The sequence below is a fragment of the Zea mays genome, chromosome 8, assembly GCF_902167145.1.
Source record: "Zea mays cultivar B73 chromosome 8, Zm-B73-REFERENCE-NAM-5.0, whole genome shotgun sequence".
Lineage (NCBI taxonomy): Eukaryota > Viridiplantae > Streptophyta > Magnoliopsida > Poales > Poaceae > Zea > Zea mays.
In genome coordinates this window covers 120,890,270-120,915,343 of record NC_050103.1, presented here as the reverse complement: position 1 = coordinate 120,915,343, position 25,074 = coordinate 120,890,270, and the positions used below count along the sequence as shown (strand labels likewise).

Below are 25,074 nucleotides of genomic sequence, written 5' to 3'. Positions count from 1 at the left end.
CATCTTGATTTTAAGCAATACCGTGGTTTTACTACGGTAAAACAATAATGTAGTATTTGTGTTATGTACAATTGTAAACTACGGTATTTAACCATATTATCAAACATGCTCTTAGTTGGTCGTACATTGCTATAATTTCTATATATAAACACAACTATATTTATTTTATTTTTAAGTTATTAGTATGTATATATTTATAATATCTCTCCTTTATAATCTTTATATAATATAAATAAATATAAGTTATACTGGTAGAAGTCCACTGCTTTATACCAAATGAACAGGGAAGACGACACACGAAGACGACACACGACAAAACAATATTTCACGGGGTAGAGGAAATTATTCGTCGCTCGAGGTCGAGGAGGAGGCGTCATACGGCGAAACTCGCGCTTAAATATAGGGTATATTATAATCACTGGTTTGTTACTGAAGACATATATGACGGTGGAAAAATCGCCACAGAGATCCTATGTATGTGCAATTGGGCTCTCACGTCGATCGCAAGTGCCATCAATTTTTGTTATTGATGCATTGCTCCGCCTCGCGTTGCTGAGCCACGACTCGGACGGCGGCGATAGCGGCGGCAACTTGACCGACGTTGCGCGCGGCAACGGCATCGAGGCGGCCTGCTTGTGCTTGTGCTTGCTGCTGCTCCTCTCCCTGCCGATCCTCGGGCTGTCCCCGCTGTCCATTCCAGAGCGAGTCAACCTGCTCAGCGCCTTCCTTGCGTCCGCGCAGTACCTCTTGCTCGTACCAAGGAGCGCCATGCCCCACTCCTTGCCACTGCCGCTCTTCTCGTCGTACCAATGCGACAGGCTGCCATCGCGTACTTTCCGCTCCTTCTCCAGGGCATCGCCTAGCGTGACGCTCCGGCGAGGAGGAGACGCGGACGCGGTGGTGGTGACAGAGGCGACGTCGCCCCGCGGCGTCCGTGGACGTGCCGGGCTCCGCTGGAAACCGAGGTGCACCGGCTTGGCGCTCCAGGGGAAGAAGAACATGAACCCGCACGCTTTCGGGGGCGTCTGCTCGCCCCGCGCGTCCTCTTTGGCACACGACGGGAGTTGTGCCTGTGCCGCCGCGTCTTCGCGCTCACACTGCGGCTGCTGCGGGGAATATATAGGCTGCTCAGAAGGGAGAGCGCGGCGCCGAACGTGCATCGCCACTATGGCTCTGGCCGTGGCCGTGGCCGCGGCCTCGGCCTCCCTGTCCCGGTCGCGCTTGGACTTGGAGCGGCGCGACGACGGCCGCCTCCTCGGGTGCTTGTCCGCAGACGTGGTGGCGATGGCGTTGGCGGCCGGGAGGAAGCGGTCCATGATGAAGCTCGGCGAGCGGCGCGACCCGAAGGCGCCGTCGATGGCGCTCAGGCGCGCGGAGATCGCGGCGAGGGCGAGCCTGTCGGAGGACGACACCCTGTCCAGCGCGTCGGAGAACGTGTCGTCGTCCTGCCGGTCGCTGCTGCTCGAGTCGGCGGTGGCGGTGCTGTGGTGGTGGTAGGCCCGTGCCCGCGCACGCGCGGCGTGGCACGTGCCGCACCGTCCCGGCGGCGGCTTCGGCAGCGGTACCTCCCGCTCCGCCGCGGCCGCTGCGCTCTTGGGCACGCCCGGTGAGCTCTCCCACTTGAACGGCACGTGCCCGCGCCGCGGGGACGCGTCGGCGCAGCCGCGGCGCGCGGCAGGCGTGTCGGCTGGCCGCCCGCAGCACGAGCGGCGTGGCGTTGGTAGCGGCGACTCGAGCAGCTGGGCAACGACGTGGTCGCTGCTACCCTTCCGCCGCCGCCGATGGTCGTCAGAGCTCCCGGCTACCACGACGACGTCCATGCCACGCATCTACCCGTCAGCATCAACAACTATAGCTATAGTACAGTAGCATTGCATGCAGCAACACGAGAGGCGTATAAAAGGCAGGCTGCGCGGAGGTGGTTGGAGATGTGCGCGCCGGGTCCGGCATGGCTGAGCCAAAGGCTTGCGACGCTGGTGGTTGGGCGTTAGTTGGTTAAACCTAAATGGAGTGAGCTCTCTACTCGTGAAGGCGTTTATAGGCCTCAATGGAGGTTGCCCAAAGGGAGGAGGAGCGCTTCCGTGTGGTGGGGCCAAGCTTAGCTCAATTTTTGCAAGTGTTGCATTCCCCCGGTTGGTTAATTGTTTTTTTAATCAAACAGGCACATAGCTATAAATTATTGTCACTTTCTCATTTTTAAGTGGGCCGCGATCTTGTGGGCAGGCACACAGCCAACCGATACACAAGTGGATTTGGTGAGTTCAGTGCATTTGCAGCCCGCTAAAGCCCAAGGCCTATCCCTTAACGGCAAATTCGGCTGAGTTATGCGGCACGCCCGCACGGGAACCGGGCAGCACGGCTTGCTAAACACGCAGAAAAGAAAAGCCGTTCTCCCTCCGTTTCCCCAAACCCCAAGGTCCCCAACCATGGCAGCCGCCGCCGATTCTGCCTCCGACCAAAACCCTAAGGACGCCGAGCGGCACGTGCTCACCGCCGAATCCGACGCCGATTTCTCCGAGGAGGACTACGACGAGGATGGGGAGGAGGAATACGAGGAGGAGGAGGAGCTGGACGGGCCGGCGGCGGCGGCGGCGGAGCGGGAGCGGATGCAGTCCGTGTTACGGAGGCTGTCATCCGACCCCGTGGGCATCCGCGTCCACGACGTGATCATCAAGGGCAACACCAAGACGCAGGACGAGCTCATCGAGGCGGAGGTCGCCGAGCTGCTCCGCGCCGCCCCCACCGTGCAGGACCTGCTCCGCGCCGCCAGTGTCGCCACTGCGCGGCTGCACGATCTCGACATCTTCGACGCCGTCAAGATCACGCTCGACGCCGGGCCGCCCGAGCTGCCTGGCACCACCAACGTCGTCATCGAGGTCGTCGAGGTGGCCAACCCCCTCACTGGCACCGCCGGCGTCTATTCGAAGCCCGAAGTGAGCTATCTCCTCTTGGCTCAGTGTATAGGTATTGCATTGGATGGTAAAATTTGGTGTGGCTGAGGCATGGGGTAATGGCAATCAATTTTTTAGGTATTGGATTCATGTAGCTGTTCCTTCTTATGGAAGTTTTTGAGACCCTGTATTCCTTATGGTCATTTGTATGTTTTTTCTCACGAGTTCCTACAATCCTACTAGTTGGGCACATTGCATTAGAGAGGATCGAAGGGCTCGAAGCGACGAAGCATCAAGACTCCAAAAGCCTATCCTCTTACTAAGTCATTTAGTAAGCTAACTTCGTAAGGAGTGTAGTGAAATGGGGGCTTTTAACTTACACCTCTGTAACTGGTTGTATAATCTCAACCCGTTGATGACTGTAGCATGCTGGAACCAGTTGGATATTGGATCATTTAGGTTAATTTATGATGTTATCGTTTGGTGAACATTTACCATGAGTTCATGAACTATATATAATTATCCATGGTTAGTGCATTTTTCTTTTGTTTTTATTTTATTAGCTATTGCTTTTGTTAATTATAATAGACTGCATGTTTTTGAATTAAATAATGATCAGCAAACACACACAAAAAGACACATGCATATATTGTAGTAGGGTTGAACTCACACAAACAATATTTAGGAAAACTAGTATTATTTTGGTTCGACCGATCTTGAGCTTGATCATGGAGACCCGTTACTTCATTTACGTTACTGGTAAATATGCTGGCATACATTAGTATTTGCAGCATATGTTCTTTCATGGTACACACTGACACTGGCACAAAGGTATTTTGTCTGGCTAGTAATTAGTGCATATTTGTTTTGTTTTTATTTTATTAGCCATTGCTATCTGTTCAGTGATAATAAATTGCATGGGTCTAAATTAAATAATGAGCAGACAAATACACACAGAAAAAACATGCATACACTGTTTTAGTATGGTTGAACTTGCACACACTCATATATAAGAAAACTAGTACTATTATGGTTTGGCTGATCTTGAGTTTGATAGTGGAGACCTGTTACTCCATTTACATTGCTGGTAAATATGCTGACATGCATTAACAATTTGCCACATGTGCTCTATTATGTTATACATTGGCAGTCTGGCAGAGGATATTTTGTCTGGCTAAGAGGGCAATTTTCCTGCTAAGTCAAGCTGTGAATTTACTTGCAGGAACCCACCACATAATTTTTGCTGAAGAATATTGATTTATTTGAAAATATGTATCTGTGTGTTATGTTTGTTTGGCCTTGCTTTATACACCTTGTATTTTAGCGGACACAGGACATCCAAGGATTTTTTTTAAAAAAAATCCTTTTCCTAGCTTCCAGATTGTACTATACATGATTGGAAACCATACTGTTTCTTGTTATTAACCTTACATAGATCATGATCACCTTGTAGGCAGTTGTATTAGTTTTATTTTCATGTCATATGATGCAATTTCCACTGAAACTTGGCTATACACCTTTTCCCAGAAGTTGATTGGGATGAATGTTTTTTGTCAGCAATAAGCAATCTCATTGTATCCTCATATTTTGCAGTGTGGTTAATTGTTTTGTTTTGTGAAGTAGTTTGGTTTTTTTGGGACTGTTAACTTTTATCCTGTACATAATACAAAAACTTAAGTGAAAGTAAAATATTTTTCCAATACCTTCTGCAGTTTTACTGGTGAAAATGCTTACTGAGCTTGTGTTGCCAGCATTATAAGAGTGGGTAATGCAGACTAAAATAAGAAAAACATAGAAAAGGCATAACTGTATAGTCATTCCATTAAATTCTGCTACGTAACTGAGATGTTTGCACAATTGATGCATGACTGTGCTTGCCACTCTTGTAGGCAAGATCTTGGTCGCTGGAAGGGTCACTTAAGTTGAAGAACTTGTTTGGCTATGGTGACATCTGGGATGCATCAGGATCCTTTGGTTGGGACCAAACAACAGAGGTTGGTGTTGGAGTCTGCCTACCGAGGTTTAAATCAATACCAACACCATTGATGGCTCGGGCATCTTTGTCATCACAAGATTGGCTGAAGTTTTCATCATACAAGGAGCGCCTACTTGGCCTTTCATTTGGTTTGCTGTCAACAAGGAACCATGACTTGTCATACAACCTTGCGTGGCGTACCTTAACTGATCCATCACGTGTCTCATCAAAGGCCATAAGGAGGCAGTTAGGGCATAACCTTCTTTCTGCATTGAAGTACACATACAAGATTGATAAGAGGGATTCACATCTTAGGCCAACGAAAGGATATGCGTTTCAGTCAACTTCTCAAGTTGGTGGTCTATGGAATAGCAAAGGATTGAGATATTTCCGGCAGGTTATTCTCTTGCCCTTCATGTCTTACTTTTTGCTTTGTCTAGCCCTTACAGTTCATGGGCGAAACTATGAAATAATTGCATCAGTGTATAATTTTATCTGATCTTCTCAGTTCTGACCATCACTATTACAAAAATATTGCCGTTGGGTTTGCTCTCAGGAGTTCGATGTACGTGGTGCTGTGCCTTTGGGATTTTATAGTGCTGCTCTCAACGTTGGTGTAGGAGCGGGTGTCATTTTACCGCTTGCAGGGGGATTCATGAATTCGACTTCATCAGTGCCAGAGAGGTTTTATCTTGGAGGTAATTCTTCTCCAGTGTGCAGCTTGGGCGGACCGTCATCTCTGCTGGGTTTCAGATTAAGGGGAGTTGGCCCAACAGAGGCGCGGAGGCATGTCCTTAATAACTCGGAGAGTGGCTCGGCTGACCCTGGAAGGGATTACTTGGGAGGTGATCTGGCCGTGTCTGCCTTCGCTGACCTTTCTTTTGATCTGCCCCTCAAGATATTCAGAGACGCTGGAATCCATGGCCACGCATTCCTTACTGCTGGAAACCTTGCGAAACTGTCGGAGGGTGAGTACAAGAACTTTTCGGCTTCTGAATTTCGGCAAACGTTCCGGAGCTCTGCTGGCGTTGGGATTATTTTGCCTACCAAACTTTTCCGGGTAGAGGTATATTTCCTTCCCCATTTACAAGCTTTCGATTTTGATACTTTGGATGTCCACTCGACTGCTTCAAGACTAACTTGTATCTTTTTCATCCAGGTGAACTATTGCCGCATCCTAAAGCAAGCTGAGCATGACAGCGCGAAGACTGGAATCCAGTTCAGCTTTTCCTCGCCCATGTAGGAACTTGCCATGGCAGCCGAAACAGCTGCACTTTCCTCTGTAGACTTGCATTTCTTCCCGTTCTTTTCATGCTGAAGCAATTGAAGAGGTTATTTACGTGCTCCCTTTTCTTGTGACGCTTGTTCATTGACACGAGGAGCTGCTCCTTTTTTTTGGTGTCTTCAGGAGATGGGTTTATTATTTGCTGTTTTTGACCTCACGAGGGATTTGTCCTCGCACAACTCAAATACCGATGCTGTGGCTACACAATGGTGGATAGAATAATATTTTGGCCCATAATGTTGTATAATTCATACCACATCAGCTTTCCGTGTCATTCGCTCGTTTATTCGCGTGTGTTGCCTAGGCTTTCGCAGGCATAATTGCACATCAAGGGCAGTGGCCAGTGTTCCTGTGCCAATTCTAAAGAAGCGGGCCATCCGCTTCCGTTGATCGCATCGGGCATCGGCGACTGATGAGCCTTGTGCCGAGTGGCGACGGAGGAAGCCGGCGGTGAATGTCGCCGTGTGTGCCGTGTCGGCCTCTGGTTTAAACCCGGTTTGTGTTCGTTTAGCATCCATTTCCACACAAAAGTTTGACCGGAAATTATAGTTCATGCCGTGCATTGCCGCCCCACTCGCAAAAGGCTAAAGCCATATTCACTTACACAACATCTCATTCAATGTCCCGGGCACAGCGACCATTCCCATCTCTTTCAGTAAATTCAACGGATCAACCGAAGTGGTCCCTGTTACCAGCGAACGAGAAACCGCCCTAGCAAAAAGAAAAAGAAAAAAAAAAGAAAAGAAAACATGGCGAAAGCGACACGCCATAGCGGCACAGTACAGCAGGGACGACCGCTTCACGGAGATCCGGCCCCAACGGCCAACGCTGCTCTATCCACTGTCAGCAGATGAGCGGAGCGATCGATCGCGTGCCGTGCCAGTGCCACTGCCACTGCCACCTATCGGCACAACAAGACTGCGGGTTCGGTGGCGCTGCCTGCACCGCGTAGGCCGTGTGATCGGCAGCGGGCGCCAGCAGGGCCCAAGCAAGCGGCGGCAAGAGCACGGCAGCGCAGGCCGAGGACGATCTGCCTGGGCGAACACTAGACATGTGGGGGTGACTTGTGAGCCATCAGCCATGTAACGCGTGAACGTGTCATGTCAGCTGTACCGGATGCAGAAAGCGCCCGGGGATGATGAGAAATGGACACAATGGAAGAGTCGGGTAAAATAGGTGAATTCCATCATCAATACTCTGGATTTGTCATGCATTCTCGTCCGGGTCCACAAACTTCCAATTTACATGTTCTGGTCTTATAGCAAACTCCAAGAGAATAGCTAAAAATACTAGCCAAATTTACTGATTTAGCTACTATCTAAAATAGATTTTACAGAAAAAGTGTAGGCTAATCCAACAGACTCATTAAACCTACGGACTGAATAGAGAGTAAATCAGGCTATCCAAAAATAGAGAGCAAAGGTGGATGGATAGAAAGCCACTAAATTTGAAGAGTTGTTTATAGAGCCTATTGGATACACTTTTTTTTTCTAATATTAACTAAATTTACCTTTACAAAACCATATATACCTAACCTCTTTGAGTTGCTCTTAAACTTATCATGGATAAATCAAGTCCAATCAGATCCATATCAGCCATAGCTGCCTAATACTTAGGTTAGGTTAGAACATTTACAATGAATTCCTTAAATATGACTCGACTAAACAGTAATCCGAATGCACTTATATTCGTTTTGCCTTCCCAACTCATATTTTACTCTTTTCTTCCCTCCTTTTTATCTTCAACCGATGCAGTATAAATGGTACTAGACATTAAGGTCACTGACCACTTTCCTAATCCTTGTGCAAAGTCTAAAACCACCAGCATTTAGGATTGGAGCCTTGGAGGACGTGTTTGTTTAGGAAACACTAGATGCAAACAAGACCTGTATGACCGCCAAACCATGCATTGCAATGCAGCCCCATGGGTAACCAATTTGGACCTACCTGGAAACCCAAGCCAAGACAAAAAAAAATGCTTAAGGCCTCGAATATGTAACTGGGGAGTTTGTAGACCTTATGGGAACATGGGACGAACAAGTTTGGACAGCTGATAAAATTTCACACCAAACTAAAAAATAGCAGAAAAACGAAAATATATAAAGATCTACACGTAAAAGTGAGCACAGAAAGGGCATGTGCAACCAAAGACATTCAAAGTGCATTAGGCAGGGGATTTGCCCTATGAATTCTCGGGCTTATTTATTCCAAATCTTGCATAACTCCTATAATTGGAACCCAAACTCCCTAATCAAAACAAGCCCCAGTGCAAATGCATCTCTTGTACCAGTCTGCTAGTAGATATTTCTTGGGACTACACAATAGAACAGAAAGTTCAGCTCCAGGACAATAGCGAGTGAAAAATCTTCTCCAGCATAATAGGGAGTCATTTGTCTTAACCAAATAAAACAGTGGGCAGGCAGTGTGCAGCAATGAGACCTTGCCAAACAGATAAACAGCAATGGGAGACTAGAAAGCAGCAGCATGCAAACACACTACAAGCCGTTATATGACTGCAGTTGGCATAGCCAAAATTGACTAAACTTGTAGGGTAACAAAGATAATTCAAACAAACAGACTACAGAAGTGAGCATGAGAAGGGAAAATGAAAGACCGACAATGCTGCAACCAGCGTACCCCATTGCCTGGTAAGGTTAGCCATCAAGCAGCTGCAGAGAGCAACAGGGCAAAAATATGTATGATTTCGGTGGAATCAGAAGCTATCCACAAATAAGCCCTGGTGTCCGCTCATGTGTTATTTCTCAGCTAGAGACCAAATTCACTGAGTACAGATTTGCACATACAATTTACTATGAAGAAAATTACAGATCTGCACATACAATTTACTATCAAGGAAAATACATCTGATGACAACCACCAGGTTTCCGCAGTATACATGTCTTGAGTGATCGCATAAATTGAACAGGCCGGAAGGAATTAAGGCAACGAACCAGGAGCTGCCTAGTAAACTAGTACCAGAGAAACAACTTCATACCACACAGCAGATATTACCTACTAGCTTCATTAGAACATTGCTTAACTGAGAAGAGCACACCGAGCAAATTAGAATATCGCTGCAACCTGCTGGCTTGATTTTAGCTGTCTTCAGCTTAGTTCAGACGCCTTCTCTTATTCTGATGTAGGTCCCCACCATCCACATCCAAAGAACCTAAGGCACCACTTCCTCTTCTTCTTCTCAGGGATCTTGAAGACCCGGCATTACTAGGTTCTCCAGCACTTTCAGCAAAAGCTGCATCTTCCTGAATGACAGCCATGGTGCTCGAATTAGAAGCTTGATCTGCAGCCAGTGCCATGGCAATATGAGTTCCATCAATAGGCTCAGGATTTGGTGGGTTTGATGAAGTTGATGCCCCGTAGTGGCTTGGCCTAGCGATTCGCCTAAGTTCACTGACAGCAGTCGCAAACCTCTCTGAGTCTTCAAGACCAGCGAAGGCAATCTGTCGCAACAAATCCATCCCTTCTGAGGGAAATGGGCTTGAAGAGCGCCTTGGCAGATCGGGTGTATTGTTTCTAGGCTGCCCACTATCTGGTGCAGATGAAACAATGGGTGTAGGGTTTTCCGCTTCCCTTTGCAACCTCCTCGCTCTCAACCTAGTAGTCATTCGGCCAAGACGGCTTGCATGCTGAGCAGTTTCCGAAACAGATAGTTCAGGAGTCCCTTCAAATCTACTCATGCTATTCGCTAAGTGCTGATCAAAAATGCGCCTCCACGTAGACAAAAAACCATGTGCCTCACCAAGCCGTCTAGATATGGGTCGCAAATGGTGGAACTGCTGCCGGAAGCTCTCTAGCCGATTCCCATGTGGCCTTGGTGGAATCTTGGGGCCAGATGCGTTACCATCCTCTGCGACCTTCTCCATAGCCGAACCTGAATTCCCTCTCCCATAGATAGGAGTAATGTTCCCTTCAGTAACCTCTCCTTTGCAGACAGGGCATTCCTTATGGCTGGAGTGGACATGCAACCACTGATATAAACAAGGCCAGCAGAAGAGGTGGCCACAGGAGGTAACCACTGGTTCATCAGCCATTTCAAAACAGATATTACACTCGAACATTGCGGTACTCTTACCATGCTCTGTTCCATCGTCCTCTGAGACACCCACAACTGCACCCTCAGCAGCCACCTTGTTCTCCTCCACAGTATCATGGACAGGTTCTTCGGGTTCAGGTGGTTGCACTGCAGCATCATTCTCCAGACTAGGGGCCTCTGAGCTTAGAGGTGGAAGGTCGGAGCGGAACCGTCTTGGCCGGAAGTACCTAGATCCGCCCAAGGACATCAAGCGGCGGTAGCGCTCGGCACGATCCGGGCGGAATGAAGAAGATGCGGTCGACGACGAAGGCCGGTCTAAACGCTCGACCAGACCGAGTTGCGCGTCGGAAAAACCAAACTCAAGCTCATCAGCGAGCACAGGTAAAGCCCCTGGAACCGGCAGTGGTGGCGGAGGCACATAGGGGGGATGCGCCTCGGGCGCGAACGGGCTGTAGGGCTCGTGCACCGGGGTCGGCGGGCGCACCAGTTCGGCGCGGGACGGCGAGTAGGGCGGGTGGAGTGGATCCGTCTCCAGCGGCGGCGCGTCCGCGGAGGCGGCCGAGGACGAGGGAGACGACGAAGACAGCATCGGAGTGCCCAGCGCGAGGTCGGAGCCGAGATCGGGGCGTGGGGCGCGCGGGGCCCGGGGGAGACCGAGGTAGAGGTTCAGATCCATCCGTCTGCTGCTCCGCGCCGCGTCATCGGCGGCCATCCGGCGGGCGAGACGCCCGCCTTAATTGTAGCGCGCTATCACACCTCTTCCTCCGCCGGCGCGGTCGCGAAGCTCACGCCTTCCTAGCTCCGCCCCACCATGGCAGGCCCCGGCGCGGGGCCCGCGCGAACAGGCTAAAGAAACCGCTGGAGTTCGGCGCATAGGGGGCACCGCTCCTCGAGGCGGCCGCAGTCGGCAGCTATGGCTTCAGATTCGGTGGAGTTGGTGGCTGCGAGGGCGGCGACGCGGCGGCGGCGGTGAGGGTGAGGAATTGGGAATGCTGTCACACGGAGAGAGAGGGAGAAAGAGAAAGAGAGAGGGGTGGGACGGATATAACTTCTAGTATCAAGAAAGACTTTGGAATAATATGATTTTAAAATGTCATGATATAACTACAGTATTTTTATATTACTTTTAGCACTATATATTTGAAGACAGAGAATCTTAAACCATAGTATTTAGTATATATATGCAAAGTCCAGTCATAGATAAAAAAACTTTGGGTTGGAGTGAAGTTTTTGAAAGGGAATTAGGCTTACACCTATTTTTTAATTGATTTTGGTGGTTGAATTGCCCAACACAAATAATTGGACTAACTAGTTTGTTCTAGTCTATAAGTTCTACAGGTGCCAAAGGTTCACAATAAGCCAATAAAAAGACCAAGAAAAGGGTTCAAGCAAGAGAGCAAAAGACAACCCGGAAGGCACCCTGGTCTGGCGTACCGGACTGTCCGGTGTGCCACCGGACAGTGTCTGGTGCACCAGGGAACTCGACGCCCAACTCTTCACCTTCGGGAATTTTCAGAGGAGCTCCGCTATAATTCACCGGACTGTCCGGTGCACCATCGGACAGTGTCCGGTGCCCCAAGAGAGAGCAACTCTGAACTCGCCAGCTTCGGGAATCCGCTCCGCTATAATTCACCGCAGTGTCCGGTGCACACCGGACTGTCCGGTGTGACAGCGGAGCAACGGCTACTTCGCGTGCAACGGTCGACTGCAACACATTAAATGCGCTCCTGCGCGCGCAGAGGAGCAGAGCACGCGCGGGTGGCACACCAGACAGCCTACAGGGCCTGTCCGGTGCACCACCGGACAGCCAGGCAGGCCCACAAGTCAGAGCTCCAACGGTCGGAACCCAACGGCCAGGTGACGTGGCTGGCGCACTGGACAGTGTTCGGTGGCGCACCGGACTGTCCGGTGCGCCCGTCGACAGCTGCTTCCACCAACGGTCAAATTTGATGGTTGAGGCTATAAATACCCCAACCACCCACACATTCAAGTCATCCAAGTATTCCACCTTCCAACTACTTACAAGAGCTCTAGCATTCAATACAAGACACACCAAAAAGATCAAATCCTCTCCCAACTCCACACAAAGCTTTAGTTATTAGAGAGAGTGATTCGTTGTATTCTTTTTGAGCTCTTGCGCTTGGATCGCTTCTTTTCTTTCTTATTCTTCTTGCGATCAAACTCATTTGTAATCGAGGCAAGAGACACCAATTGTGTGGTGGTCCTTGCGGGAACTTTGTGTTTCGATTGATTGAGAAGAGAAGCTCACTCGGTCTAGGTGACCGTTTGAGAGAGGGAAAGGGTTGAAAGAGACTCGGTCTTTGTGACCACCTCAACGGGGAGTAGGTTTGCAAGAACCGAACCTCGGTAAAACAAATCATCGTGTCTCACTCTTTATTTGCTCACGTTTTGTTTTGCGCCCTCTCTCTCAGACTCATTTATATTTCTAACGCTAACCCGGCTTGTAGTTGTGCTTAAGTTGTTAAAATTCAGATTCGCCATATTCACCCCCCCCCTCTAGGCGACTTTCAGTTTTCAATACTCCAAAAAATACTATGGTATCACAAAACCATGGTATTCAAAACAAAAAAAAATTACAATGCAATCAAACACCTATTGGCAAAAAAAACTATGGTATTCTCCAATATCATAGTTTTGGCTCAAAACTCTAAAAATACGTTGTTTCCATGTTTGAGATTATAATCTGTTCAGGTTATATAATCCAACAACTTTTAAACTAACGCTTAGTTCAAAAGTTGTTGGATTATATAATATGGATAGATTATAATTCCAAACAAACACCCCCTAAATTGCACTCTGGATCCTTAACCTTGTCTAGTTGTGTGAACTCAATTCGTAGGGCATGTTTAGTTCGTTGCCACGTCTAAAGTGAGATAGGTTTAACCGAGTTAAGCGTGCATTTGGTTTGTAGTCACAGTTGTGGCAAAAATTTTCTCTTTCTATGTAGGTCTCGCTCGTCAATGACTCATAAAGTGTGGCAAAATTCCCTTAGACATGCCTAAGGTGTGGCGCAGAATTTAAGCGCTTAACCTTAGACAAGTGTGGAAAAAAAATATGTGGTATTTTTTGGCACTTAGGCATGCAACCAAACATGCCCATAAACTTTTAAAGTATGTCTTCTAAGGGTCTAATTTCTGTTTAGGTCTCTATTACGTCCTAATGGGTTGTTGTGGCCCACATGTCAGTCGTCGAAGAAGGAAAGAGAATGGTGGACATGGTCTAATAGACCACGACAACTACATGTAGGTCACACCCACTCGTTAGGACGTAATAGAGACCCAGACAGAGACTGAGCCCTTAAAAGACATACTTTAAAAATTTATAGACTGAATCAACACAATCAAATAAGTTTAAAGATTGAAAGTGCACTTTAATCAACGAGAAACTATGATATTGTTGTTGAAATTCTACGGTTTAGTTGAGGCATCTATATCCTCAATTTTTCCAATCTAGGACAAATTTTATCATACCATATATTAACCATACGTCACTAAATTAATATAGGTTATTTTCACATATCCTATTATCTCTTAGCCTTTCTCATAGCAATATCTTAATCACTGATCTCCCTCCAAAAATAATCCCACGTCGATTTAGTGATGTATGATTGAGATGTGGTATGACAAAGTTTACCTTAGCTTAGAAAATGCAATGATCTTAATTGAGATATGTCATTGCCTGATTCAACCGGGTCGGTCCCGGTTGCTAACATGGCTTGGTCGGTGGGCGATATCGATTCGTACGGTCTCAACGGTCGTCTGTGGATCTACCGATTGGTCGGTCAATTCGGTTTTTATCGGCCACGTTAGAGCTAGATCAACAACTGCATCGGAAAACTGGTTGTTATTGACATGCACCTATTGTCACATCTCATCTTCTGATTGATCTGCATCGTTTTGATAGTTTGAAGTTCAAAAAATCTATATTTATTAAAGAAATCAGAGAATCCATCCTATAAATAGAGTGTGTTTCGGTTCATTCACACACCTCTCCAATTCGATTGTTTTCCTTTATATTGTAGCCCCCACTCTCTATTACAATATAAATATGAAATGGAGTCCAACTTAGAAACATACACCAACTTGCTCAGCAATCAACCTCCACATCGTTCAAACACCCCTACAGGCATTAAGATTCTCCAAATATGATCTTCATGTGTATACATGATTCAATTATGCTGCTAGACGTCGCTATTAAGCGATGGATCGAAAATGGTTTTCGATCATGACTCGTCACCCTCATCGGGTGTGGTCACTCCCGTCCCCGACACGCCCTTCGACTTCCATGCCCTGGCAAGGTGGCCATGATCAGGGAAGCGGACTCCGGGTGCATCATGGAGTTGTGGCCCGACTAGCTGGGCCAGCAAATCTACATAGACAACTTGCTCAAGGACGACGAGGGCAAGGGCGGCGACATCTACCCCAAGCACGACCTTTGTTTGATTTTTGTGATTCCTCTGTTTGATTTTAGGCATTTTAGCCTTTTAGTTAGATCCCTAGGAATCATGGGTAGTGTTTGATTCACAACTACAAGCACTTACTTTTCGAATGTTTTAGGGTCCTAGGAATCGTGGGTAGTGTTTGATCTACTGCTACTATATTACTAGGGCGTTGTTTCTACTACCGGTAGCTATGTGTCATTGCTTGTTTGTCTTGTATGTTAGGGAAAAGTGTATCAAAATGGTTGAAATCATACATGATCGTGTTCTTGTTTCAATAGGGTCTTATTATAGGACATGACATTGATGCCAATAAATTAGGATGTTTATTCTTTTGCTACCATTGATAAACAACACCATATCATTCTTAATGTAACCTACCTCATATTGCTTATTTTTCTACTACAAGTATGCTCAGCATGGCAGAGGCAGGGAGAAGTATGTTCCTAAATTTGTTGTTTTGCGCATTACGAAATGTTTGTTCTAACAACATCAGGTTTGCATTTTTAATGTAACCAATCTCGGATTGACAACTTAGCTGAAGCTAGCGTGAAGATTGAAAGAGGGCCTAAGTTCACAGACATGAAGCTTTCAGAGGAATCGATGCCCACAGCTAACAACCATCAGTGAGCCTGCAACGAGCACAACAATTCATGTTGACTATGTGATACAAAATGGTTAAAATGGACTACTCTGTTATCATTTGTTCCTGCAATAACTTGTGAGATGAACGTGCTCATACTTGTGAGATGAACATGCTTATCTAAACTCTAAATATTTTTGTTGACCACAAACAGGGTTCTTACTTCGTAGCTTAGAGAAACCATTTGCTCAAATTCAAAAAGGAAAAAAACATCAGGTGGTGTTAATAGTTGTAGATGTACGTAGACAAGGCCTTTCAACAAACATTAGCCTCCCAGAATTACCCAATAAACAATAGGCTACCTTCTCCATCCACCTTCTTATATGTTATTAGTATTATTAATCATTCCAGCACCTGGTTGGGAAACTCCTTAAGGCACAGGCTATTCTCGGGGAATCAAAGAAAAGTGGTATAGTTTGATTTGGTTCTTAATAAATAGTCTGAGTTGTCACACACATCAAAAACTACCAGTGTATTCTTCTCTGGTTATAAGGTTGTAAGTGCACCTAGCCCTTTTGTGGGTTTTGGTGAATTGAATGACAATACAATTAATGATCTAACAAGTTTGCTAAGTGTTAAATAGGAAATGAGTATATTGAATACACTTGAATAATCTATAATGAGTAGTATACAAAGGTTCAACAACAAGTCAAACTTGATGATATTCTATTGAAGAATGATCAAGAGTGCATAAGTGAGGAAATACCAAGCAAAGCTCAAACGACAAAAGAGATAATGTACAATGGACATAACATGGTCTCTACATTGGTTTGTTTGTATGGATAAAGATTTGGAAAATCACTATGCATTGATATGGTCAATCTAGACATATGAAAATAGAGGTTGAAGTGAATAATAGGGAGTGTCAAACCAAAATGGAAAGGATATAAGGAATTGTGAATTGGCTTGACCATATATTGATATGGGTTCATATATGTTTATATGAGAATCAAACTGAAGCTTGATTGATCTTAACACTCATATCTAGATGACATTCAAGCAAGGATCATCATATTGAAGAAATGTTTTTTAATGAATGCTCAATATGATGTGACTTGAGTATGTCTTGATAGGGTGAAGATAGCAAGGAAAGGGCTTCGAGGTACTTAGCGAAGGTGAAGGCCAAGCGGTGGCTTGAGGACAGAGGTACCATGGCTAAGGTGAAGAAGAGAGCACTTGCATTGAGTCCAGGAACTAATCAAGCTATGAGGAGTCATATTATGCCGAGGATCAAATCATTAGTGGAAGTGACTTGAAGCCAATGAATTGAGCTCATATGTGGTGAAATGATTCCAGTCACATGCTCAAGGTATATCTGCTTGAAGAGATGATTGCAACCCTGTATGACGTGATATTAAGAAGAAATGGCATAAGAAGACACTGAAGACTCAAGTGGTTAAAATAGTTATATTCTCTTGATCTTGAGTATAGGTATGTCATACTATCAAGGAGGATGCAATACGAATCATAGACAAGTCTCAAGTGCTCAAATTAACCGAACCTCGAGTGCTACCATGAGAGAACACAAAGAACAAAAGTTTAACTTTCTGGTCTTTGGGCTTGTTCTTTGCTAGGTTTGATAACCCGCGAAACAAGATTTTTTAAAAGTCCAAGATCACTAAAATCGGAGTTCAGAATCAAAAGTTATGGCGTTTTTCGTGAAGCAGGATACGTTGCGGCAGTGCCGCGCGACAAGCGATAGTGCCAGGCTTGTACAATCCCAAATGACTAGTTTTAACCTGAAAGTCGCCTAGAGGGGGTGGATAGGCAAAATCTAAAATTTACAAACTTAAGCACACACTACAAGCCGGGGTTAGCGTTATAATTAAATCCGAGTCCGAAAGAGAGAGAAAACAAATCAACCAAGAGATAAAGCGGATGAACACGGTGATTTGTTTTACCGAGGTTTGGTTCTAAAGAACCTAGTCCCCGTTGAGGTGGTCACAAAGACCGGGTCTCTTTCAACCCTTTCCCTCTCTCAAACGGTCACTTAGACCGAGTGAACTTTCTCCTTAATCAAACGGGTCACTTAGACCCATCAAGGACCACCACACACTTGGTGTCTCTTGTTTTGATTACAAGTCACTTGAGAATAAGAATGGGAGAAGAAGAAAGCACGATTGCAAAAGCCAAGCGATAAGAGCGATAAATAACACACAGATCACTCTCTCTCTCTCAAGTCACTAATCACTAATGATCACTTGTCTCAATTGTGAAACTTGGAGAGATTGGAAGCTTTGATTGTGTCTTGGAATGGATTGCTAGCTCTTGTATTGAATGTGAAAGATTGAAGTGCTTGGGTAAAGTGAATGGAGGTGGTTGGGGTTGTATTTATAGCCCCCAACCACTTTCTAGCCGTTGCTCCCTTTCTGCCGATTGCGGACGGTCCGCGCCCCTGGTCCGGACGGCCCGCCCCTGCACATCAACGGCTGAAATCGCAACGGTCAGCAGTAATGGCTATATCAACGGCTATATAGCATTTAATGCGTCATCAGATGTCAGATAAAGGCAGTCGCGGATGGTCAGGTCGTGCACCCCGGACGGTCCGCGAGGACGCTAAAAATACATTTTATCGAACCCGTCACCTTCAGGTTTTTTTGGTTTTCACCGACCGGACGATCCGCGCCTGAGGCCGGACAGTCCGCGCTTGGTCTCGTACGGTGCTCGCTTCTCCATCGGACAGTCCGTAGTGTTGACTCGCGTTTATGCAGTGTTCCTGTCCGAGGCTCACTTTGGTGTCGCGGACGGTCCGCCGCAAGGGCCCGGACGGTCCGCGCTTAGTCTGTTTTTCCAAAAAGCTTCTCCTGTACGGAATAATCTATGGTATTCCAAACAGTTGATTTAGAATAGTTGTAGATGAACTTATGCACCTGTGAAATGATCAACTAGGCAAACTGGTTAGTCCACAAGGTTTGTGATGGTCGTCAAACACCAAAACTGATTATAGGAAATGTTGAGACTATTTCCCTTTCAATCTCCCCCTTTTTGGTGATTGATGCCAACACAAACCAAAGTAAATATAAAGTGTAGAAATATAACTAGTTTGCATTTTGACAGATGTGCATAAGTTATTTTGAGATGAAAGCATTTCTAAGTATATAAGTTTGTTTTGATATTTAACATTTTGGATCACATTTGTACCACTTGTTTTGTTTTTGCAAATTCTTTTGGGAAAATCTTTTCAAAGTCTTTTTGCAAATAGTCAAAGGTATATGAAAAAGATTGCAAGAAGCATTTTTAAGATTTGAAATTTCTCCCCCTGTTTCAAATGTTTTTTCCTTTGACTTAACCAAAACTCCCTCTGAATGAAATTCTCCTCTTAGTTTTCAAGAGGGTTTTAATAGATACCAATTGGAAATATATTGAGATGCTAGATTTTGAAAACTTATACCAATTGAAAATATCATACCAATTTGAAGTATAACAATATACCAATTAAAAACGTTCTTTTGAAAATTTTGAAATTTTTAGGTGGTGGTGCGGTCCTTTTGCTTTGGGCTAATACTCTCTCCCCCTTTGACAAAAACGGAGACTTTTGAGAGCCTTTTTACTTTCTCCTCCATTGGTAAATAAAATTTGAGTGAAGATTATACCAATCGAAGAGTGGTGTGGAGTGACGGCGAAGGGTAATTGATACCGGTAGAGTGGAGTGGAAGCCTGTCGTCGCCGAAGACTCCATTTCTCTTTCAATCTATGACTTAGTAGAAATATACTTGAAAACATATTAGTCATAGCCTTGGTACATAAATAATAAGAATTATGCATTTGTACCAAAGGGAAAGAGATATGATCAAAAGTATATAAATAAGCTATGTGTGCAATATTTCAATCAAAATTCCGAGAATCAAGAATGTTTAGCTCATTCCTAAGTTTGGTAAAGGTTTTCTCATCTAATGGCTTGGTAAAGATATCAGCTAATTGTTCTTTGGTGCTAACATAAGCTATCTCGATATCCCCCTTTGTTGGCGATCCCTCAGAAAGTGATACCGAATGTCTATGTGCTTAGTGCGGCTGTGTTCAACGGGATTATCCGCCATGCGGATTGCACTCTCATTGTCACATAGGAGAGAAACTTTGCTCAATTTGTAGCCATAGTCCCTGAGGGTTTGCCTCATCCAAAGTAATTGCACATAGCAATGGCCTGCGACAATGTACTCGGCTTCGGCGGTAGAAAGAGCTACTAAGTTTTGTTTCTTTGAAGCCCAAGACGCCAGGGATCTCCCCAGAAATTGACAAGTCCCTGATGTGCTCTTTCTATCAATTTTGCACCCTGCCCAATCGGTATTCCGGACAGTCGATTTAGAATAGTTGTAGATGAACTTATGCACCTGTAAAACGATCAACTAGGCAAACTGGTTAGTCCACAAGGTTTGTGATGGTCGTCAAACACCAAAATTGATTATAGGAAATGTTGAGACTATTTCCCTTTCATAACCCCCGACGTCTAGTTTTAGGTTGTTGTGTATATTATATATATATCCATCCGAAAACATATTTGAGCCCTCTCTAACTCCTCACTTTCTGAGAGTGTGTGATTAATGTTTGATTAATAGTTAGAGAGTTGATTAAGAGCTAGAGAGAATATATAGAGCAAGACAAGCTTGAGCACTTGTTGGGCTTCGCCGACATTCGTTTTGCATTCATTACTCTTGGAGGGAAAGCCTCCTAGATGGCTAGGCGTTGCCCTATGTGCTCTCGTGCTTGCGGTGAGCCACGGGAAAGTCTGTAATCACCCAACATCTTAGTGGAAATCTCAACCCATCACCTTGGTGGTGAGTTAGAGAAAGAGGAGTGAGTTGAAAGAGACTCCAAAGCAATTATAGCTTTCTCAACAACGTGGAGGTAGGCAAACCTTTGTGGCGAATTGAACCACATGATAAATCCTTGTGTCTTGTCTCTTATACATTTTGAATCGCATTACTTGCTTTCCACTAGATATACTTGGCTGTGCATATTTATGAGTACAGGTACTTAGTGGACTTGCCATAGGACATCACTAAGTCCATATCTCAGTGTTGCTTGCAGACGTAGCTGCTTTTTAACATTTGCATCGAGCGGCAGTGCTGGACTGAGCGCGGCAGTGTCGAGGAGCAGTAGTGTCGTGCATCCAAGTGACAGTGCCAGGCAAGTTTCTAGCAGGGGTTTGAGTTTCATTCTAAACATACATATTCTGTTTTGCTCCTGCTGTTTAGTGTACTTTGCTCAGTTCAGTTCATACCATCTAGGGTTTGATATTCAGATACATAATTTGTTATCATAGATAGTTGTTACTGTTTCTATTAAAGTGCTAGACATAGCATCATATTCAAAGAAACTGTTGCATACCTGTTGTAGCTGTTACTCATTAAGTTTCAAGCTAATCAGACCTGGTTAGCTTGTGCGGCAGTGCCAGGTATCAAGCGACACTGCCGCTTGTAGTTCTGATAGTTTTTGGGGCTCAATTTTTATAAGTAGTCTATTCACCCCCTCTAGTCGATATCAGATTCTTACAAAGGTCGAGCATCCCATCAAGGAAGATGAATATCCTTTTTAACATTGAGATATTTATGTTAATTCTATTTTCAATAACAATGATCAAAACAGTTTTTGCATGGAGTATTTTGTTTCATTGACCTCCTTTTTGCCATTTCCATAGTGGATCTTGATTCTCAAGATGAAAAGGAGCTAAACATTCCAATAATAAAGAAAAATGGTGTGTATATATCTTCTCTGTTTTTCCCGTGGTGTTTTTTTCTAAATGTCTCGTGGTAAAGCTGATGGGAAGGAGGAACGAAAAAGTACAGACAAAGCAGTTGCTGCAGCTTCAAAATCAAATCTTGGGCTTAAAGAAAAGCAAGGACGAGGATGATTCTGAGGGTGAGGGATTATTTCATGAAGAAGGAGATGATGTGAGTTGAAAGATGAAGAAATATTTTGTCTACATATCAGGGTAGTTTCATATTAATAGCTTCCTTTTTTTAGGATTCAAGTGATCAGGATGATACCGGTGATGATAACGAGGAAGAAACCTCAACTCCTAATTAGGTATGAGCTTCATGGATTTACTCACGAGTTAACTTCAATGATGTGTTTATGTCATAACTATTGGTTGTTGGAAAAAAATTATGAGATATTGAGGTCAGTGATAATATATGTGTTCATTTTCATATAATTATTGTGCACTAATATTTTATTAAATAATTTGTATGATGTAGTACCACGAGGTATTGTATTAGTACGTTGAAAGTTAACGTCACTGGACCTGGACGCAAGCCTACAACGATGACGACCAGTAGTTGGAGATGGACGAACAGCACACTGCACATCGCAAGCCCTCATGTTTAGATTCGGGAGTGCAGTATTGAAATCGGATCTTAGTTTGTCTCCAACAATTATTTTATCTCTTCTGTTATTTTATTTTTTATTTTAAATTTCAATCTTCAAACAATATATCATATAATAAGTGCTAGTTTGACAATTATATTTTTCCAGATATTCTCATTTTATCAAGAGAAAATAAACTAATATACCTTGAAAAAATAGAAATCTATTGAAAAAATAAGGTTGCCAAACTAGTCCTAAATCACCTATTGTAGACGTAAATCCGTATTGGTCATGCGGATACACACCCGGCGCACAGTAACCGAGGACTCCAAGGAGACCGGCGTCGCGAACGAATTTTATTGATGCGGGAAAAAAATGTTGCAAAAATTTATAACAGAATTCAATTGGAAGCAAGTGAAATTGCAAACATTATCATCGTAGGATAAAGATTGGCAGCTTCCCTCAGCAGGGATGTAGTTCTGCTCGACGAAGACGGACAAACTGAGTAACTGACTGAAAACGAGTAAACGACCCGAAAAAATTTCAGGGCAGACAGACGCAGGCGCAGGCGCCATTGCAGGAACGCTCGAGACCGATCGACGGGCTCATCACTGGGGATTGGGCGGCCTGCTGTTGGCGGCGGAGACCCTGGACCCCCACTCGAGGAGCTCCTTGCTCGTGTCGTCCTTGTGCACGATTACCTCGATGAAGCAGAGGCAGTCTTTCTTGGCGCCCGTCGCCGTGGCGATCGCCTCCTTGAGCTGCTCCTCCGTCCGAACCTGCAGGGCACACGGTGGAGCGGTTTCATTAGCGCGCAGCTGGTGGTGGTGGGGTTCAGTGTTGGATGGAGGAGGGTCTGTCTAATCGACAGACCTTCATGGTCCAGCAGTTGCCCTCGGAGTTATGGATGGCGTTGACCAGGCCCGTGTAGTCCCAGTTCTTGATCACGTTGTACGGGCCGTCGTGGATCTCCACCTCGATGGTGTAGCCGCCGTTGTTGATGAGGAAGATGATGCTCTTCTGCCCGCACCGGAGCATCGTGGACACGTCCTGCGCCGTCACCTGGGCAGCCAGCCACACGTCGTCGATCGTCCGATCAGCAGTGAGCACGTACAGGCACAGACAGAGAGACAGCATGTGTGCCATGGATGGATGTGCCGTATTGTACCTGGAAGCTTCCGTCGCCGATGCACGCGATGACACGCTTGTCCTTGGCCGCCTGGGCGTACCCGAGCGTGGCGCCGACCGACCACCCGATGGAGCCGTACTGCATCTGGAACTCGTAGCCGCAGCCCTCGGGGAGCCTGAGCTTCTGGCAGTTGAACCACGAGTCGCCGGTCTCGGCGACGACCGCGGAGTCGCCGGACAGCATGCCCTTGATGTGCTTGAAGAGGACGTTGACCCTAAGCGGCTCGTTGGGCTTGCCGTTGGGCGGCTCGCGGTCGGGGACGAAGATGCGGCGGTAGTTGTCGTACGCCGTGGTGTTGCGCCTGAGGCGCTTGGCGAGCGCGCGGAGGAACTCGGGCATGAGGATGCAGCCGAACGCCGGGCCGTCGCCGACCACCATGCGGTCGGGCTGCACGATGACGGCCTTCTCCCGCTTGAGCAGGAGGGAGTAGCCGACGGAGCTGTAGTCGTTGAAGATGGGCCCGGCGAAGAGGTAGGCGTCGGCGGACTCCACGATCTCGGCGCAGAAGGTGGTGCTGACGGCGCCCCAGTAGGTGCCGATGAAGCGCGGGTGGTGCTCCGGCACCAGGCCCTTGGCGGCCGGCATGACGGCGAAAGGGTACCCGCTGGCGTCCGCGACGGCGGCGAACGCCTCCCTGGCCTTGGCCACCCGGATCTTGGGCCCGCCCACCATCACCGGCTTCACCGCCTTGTTGAGGAAGTCGGCCGCCGCCTCCACGGCGTACTCCAGGTTGGCCTTGTTGCTCAGCCTCGGCGAGATGAACATGGGCACCGGATCCCGGCTGAAGGTCGGGTGGGAGAGGCCGGCCAGGTTGCAGCTGACGCTGATGTACACGGGCTTGCTCTCCCTCAGCGCCGTCGCGATGGCCGTGTCGATCTGCTCATGCGCGTCGTCCAGGTTGTTGATGATGGCCTGCCGAGCACACACACACAGCAGTAGAGAGAAGATATAGCGATGCCGAGCAGCTAGCAGAAGAGAGAAGATGAGAAGCAAGCACACAGCAGTAGCGCGCAGCGCACCTGGTAGCAGGTGATCGTCTGGAAGCAGCGGAGCTCCTGGGAGAAGTCAGGGAGGCCGATGGTGTGGTGCAGGATGCGGTTGGTGCCGTAGTCGTTGGAGTTGGGCCCGCCCACGATGCAGACGACGGGGAGGTTCTCGCTGTACGCGCCGGCGATGGCGTTGAGCACGCTGAGCCCACCGACGGTGAACGTGACGGCGCAGGCGCCGACGCCCCGCGACCGCGCGTACCCGTCGGCGGCGTACCCGGCGTTGAGCTCGTTGCAGCAGCCGACGAGGGTCAGGCCCGGCTCGGCGATGAGGTAGTCGAGCAGGGTGAGGTTGAAGTCCCCCGGGACGGCGAAGACGTCGGAGGCGCCGATCTGCACGAGGCGGCGCGCCAGGTGCCGGCCGAGCGTGGCGCCAGCCGGGGCCAGCGTCGCCGCAGCCGGCGGCGTGGCGATGATGGCGTGGGAGTTGGCCACGGGCAGGGCGCCGACGCCATTGCACGTCGGCTTCGCCACGCCGTTGGCGGGGTTGCCAGCCAGGAGGGTCTCCATGGGGGCAGGGCACGCAACGCACGTGAAGAAAAAGAGGCGGGGTGCTGTTGTGGACTCGTGTGCTGCTTTCGTGATTGTACGAGGTTGCGGCTGCTGACTGACTGACTGATGATGGGTGGGGTGGGCAACCCCTCCCATCGTGGGGATTTATATAGCACGGAACGGGTCTGAAGCTGAAGGCAGAAGGGCAGAAGGCCCGAAGCCCTGAGGGAGGGGAAGGGCGAAAGGTTGTTTACACTGCACACAGTGCCAAGCCGCAAAGGCAAGGCGGGCCAGTCTGCTTCGCATGCTGTGGGCTGGGATAAACGGACCACCAAACCAAACTATGGGCTTCGTGTGCCTTCCGGCGCGTTGCCTGAGCTGAGCTGTTGTCCTAGTAGTACAGTACTAGCCTAGCTGGCGGCCTCCAGGTTTCCATGCCCTAGTATTACCGTTGCACACTACAGCTACATATAGCCCCAGCACACTACAGATAGGATTCACTGTAGCTGCTAGTATCAGCAGTTGTACCAAAACAAACTGCGGCGGTACTGGTTTTGTGCTTGTGCGTGCCAAAAATGTTATACCGTATTTAAAAATCCCGTCCTAAATTAAGTTGCTCCCTTAAACCTCGGTGACCACTGACAGTCACAGAAAAAAATTACATGACATTATCATTAGAGAAATACAGTGACAACTCTAGCCATGTTCCCGATCGAGTGTGGTGAGTAACTCTAGCTAGAC

The 25,074-nt window shown here is 47.0% G+C and overlaps 3 protein-coding genes across 4 annotated transcripts; 1 reads left to right on the top strand and 2 right to left on the bottom strand.

The window, feature by feature from the left end:
- The first annotated feature begins 2,314 nt into the window (after positions 1-2,314).
- On the top strand, positions 2,315-6,412 carry LOC100274105 (uncharacterized). Of its 2 annotated transcripts, XR_002263926.2 has the most exons (5): positions 2,315-2,933; positions 4,781-5,263; positions 5,423-5,564; positions 5,765-5,932; positions 6,026-6,412. XR_002263926.2 is itself a non-coding variant. In NM_001348069.1 (4 exons), exons 1-4 carry the CDS (start codon positions 2,427-2,429, stop codon positions 6,107-6,109), a joined length of 1,584 nt encoding a protein of 527 aa, NP_001334998.1. In that variant the 5' UTR covers positions 2,335-2,426; the 3' UTR covers positions 6,110-6,406. The 2 variants fall into 2 exon arrangements, 1 of the variants encoding a protein (NP_001334998.1); NM_001348069.1 differs by having other exon boundaries at positions 2,335-2,933; positions 5,423-5,932; positions 6,026-6,406.
- A 2,435-nt stretch (positions 6,413-8,847) lies between these two features.
- Positions 8,848-11,273, bottom strand: LOC103635788 (Putative RING zinc finger domain superfamily protein). Its single transcript, XM_008658163.4, has one exon. It carries the CDS (start codon positions 10,911-10,913, stop codon positions 9,261-9,263), a length of 1,653 nt encoding a protein of 550 aa, XP_008656385.1. The 5' UTR covers positions 10,914-11,273; the 3' UTR covers positions 8,848-9,260.
- Positions 11,274-21,950: 10,677 nt separating this feature from the next.
- LOC542376 (pyruvate decarboxylase 1) lies at positions 21,951-24,424 on the bottom strand. The gene is made up of 4 exons (NM_001111952.2): positions 23,815-24,424; positions 22,775-23,707; positions 22,480-22,668; positions 21,951-22,385 (listed from the first exon to the last, which is right to left on the bottom strand). Exons 1-4 carry the CDS (start codon positions 24,349-24,351, stop codon positions 22,215-22,217), a joined length of 1,830 nt encoding a protein of 609 aa, NP_001105422.2. The 5' UTR covers positions 24,352-24,424; the 3' UTR covers positions 21,951-22,214.
- Between the last annotated feature and the right edge of the window lie 650 nt (positions 24,425-25,074).

What these genes read in the sequence shown, in the direction of transcription:
- LOC103635788 (XM_008658163.4), bottom strand. Translation starts at nt 10,913, where the DNA reads ATGGCCGCCGATGACGCGGCGCGGAGCAGCAGACGGATGGATCTGAAC.
- LOC542376 (NM_001111952.2), bottom strand. Translation starts at nt 24,351, where the DNA reads ATGGAGACCCTCCTGGCTGGCAACCCCGCCAACGGCGTGGCGAAGCCG. An exon ending in AGACGATCACCTGCTACCAG is followed by an intron (nt 23,708 to 23,814) that starts GTGCGCTGCGCG and finishes TGTGCTCGGCAG; the next exon opens with GCCATCATCAACAACCTGGA. An exon ending in TCGGCGACGGAAGCTTCCAG is followed by an intron (nt 22,669 to 22,774) that starts GTACAATACGGC and finishes CTGGCTGCCCAG; the next exon opens with GTGACGGCGCAGGACGTGTC.
- LOC100274105 (NM_001348069.1), top strand. Translation starts at nt 2,427, where the DNA reads ATGGCAGCCGCCGCCGATTCTGCCTCCGACCAAAACCCTAAGGACGCC. An exon ending in GATTGAGATATTTCCGGCAG is followed by an intron (nt 5,264 to 5,422) that starts GTTATTCTCTTG and finishes GTTTGCTCTCAG; the next exon opens with GAGTTCGATGTACGTGGTGC. An exon ending in CCAAACTTTTCCGGGTAGAG is followed by an intron (nt 5,933 to 6,025) that starts GTATATTTCCTT and finishes TTTTTCATCCAG; the next exon opens with GTGAACTATTGCCGCATCCT.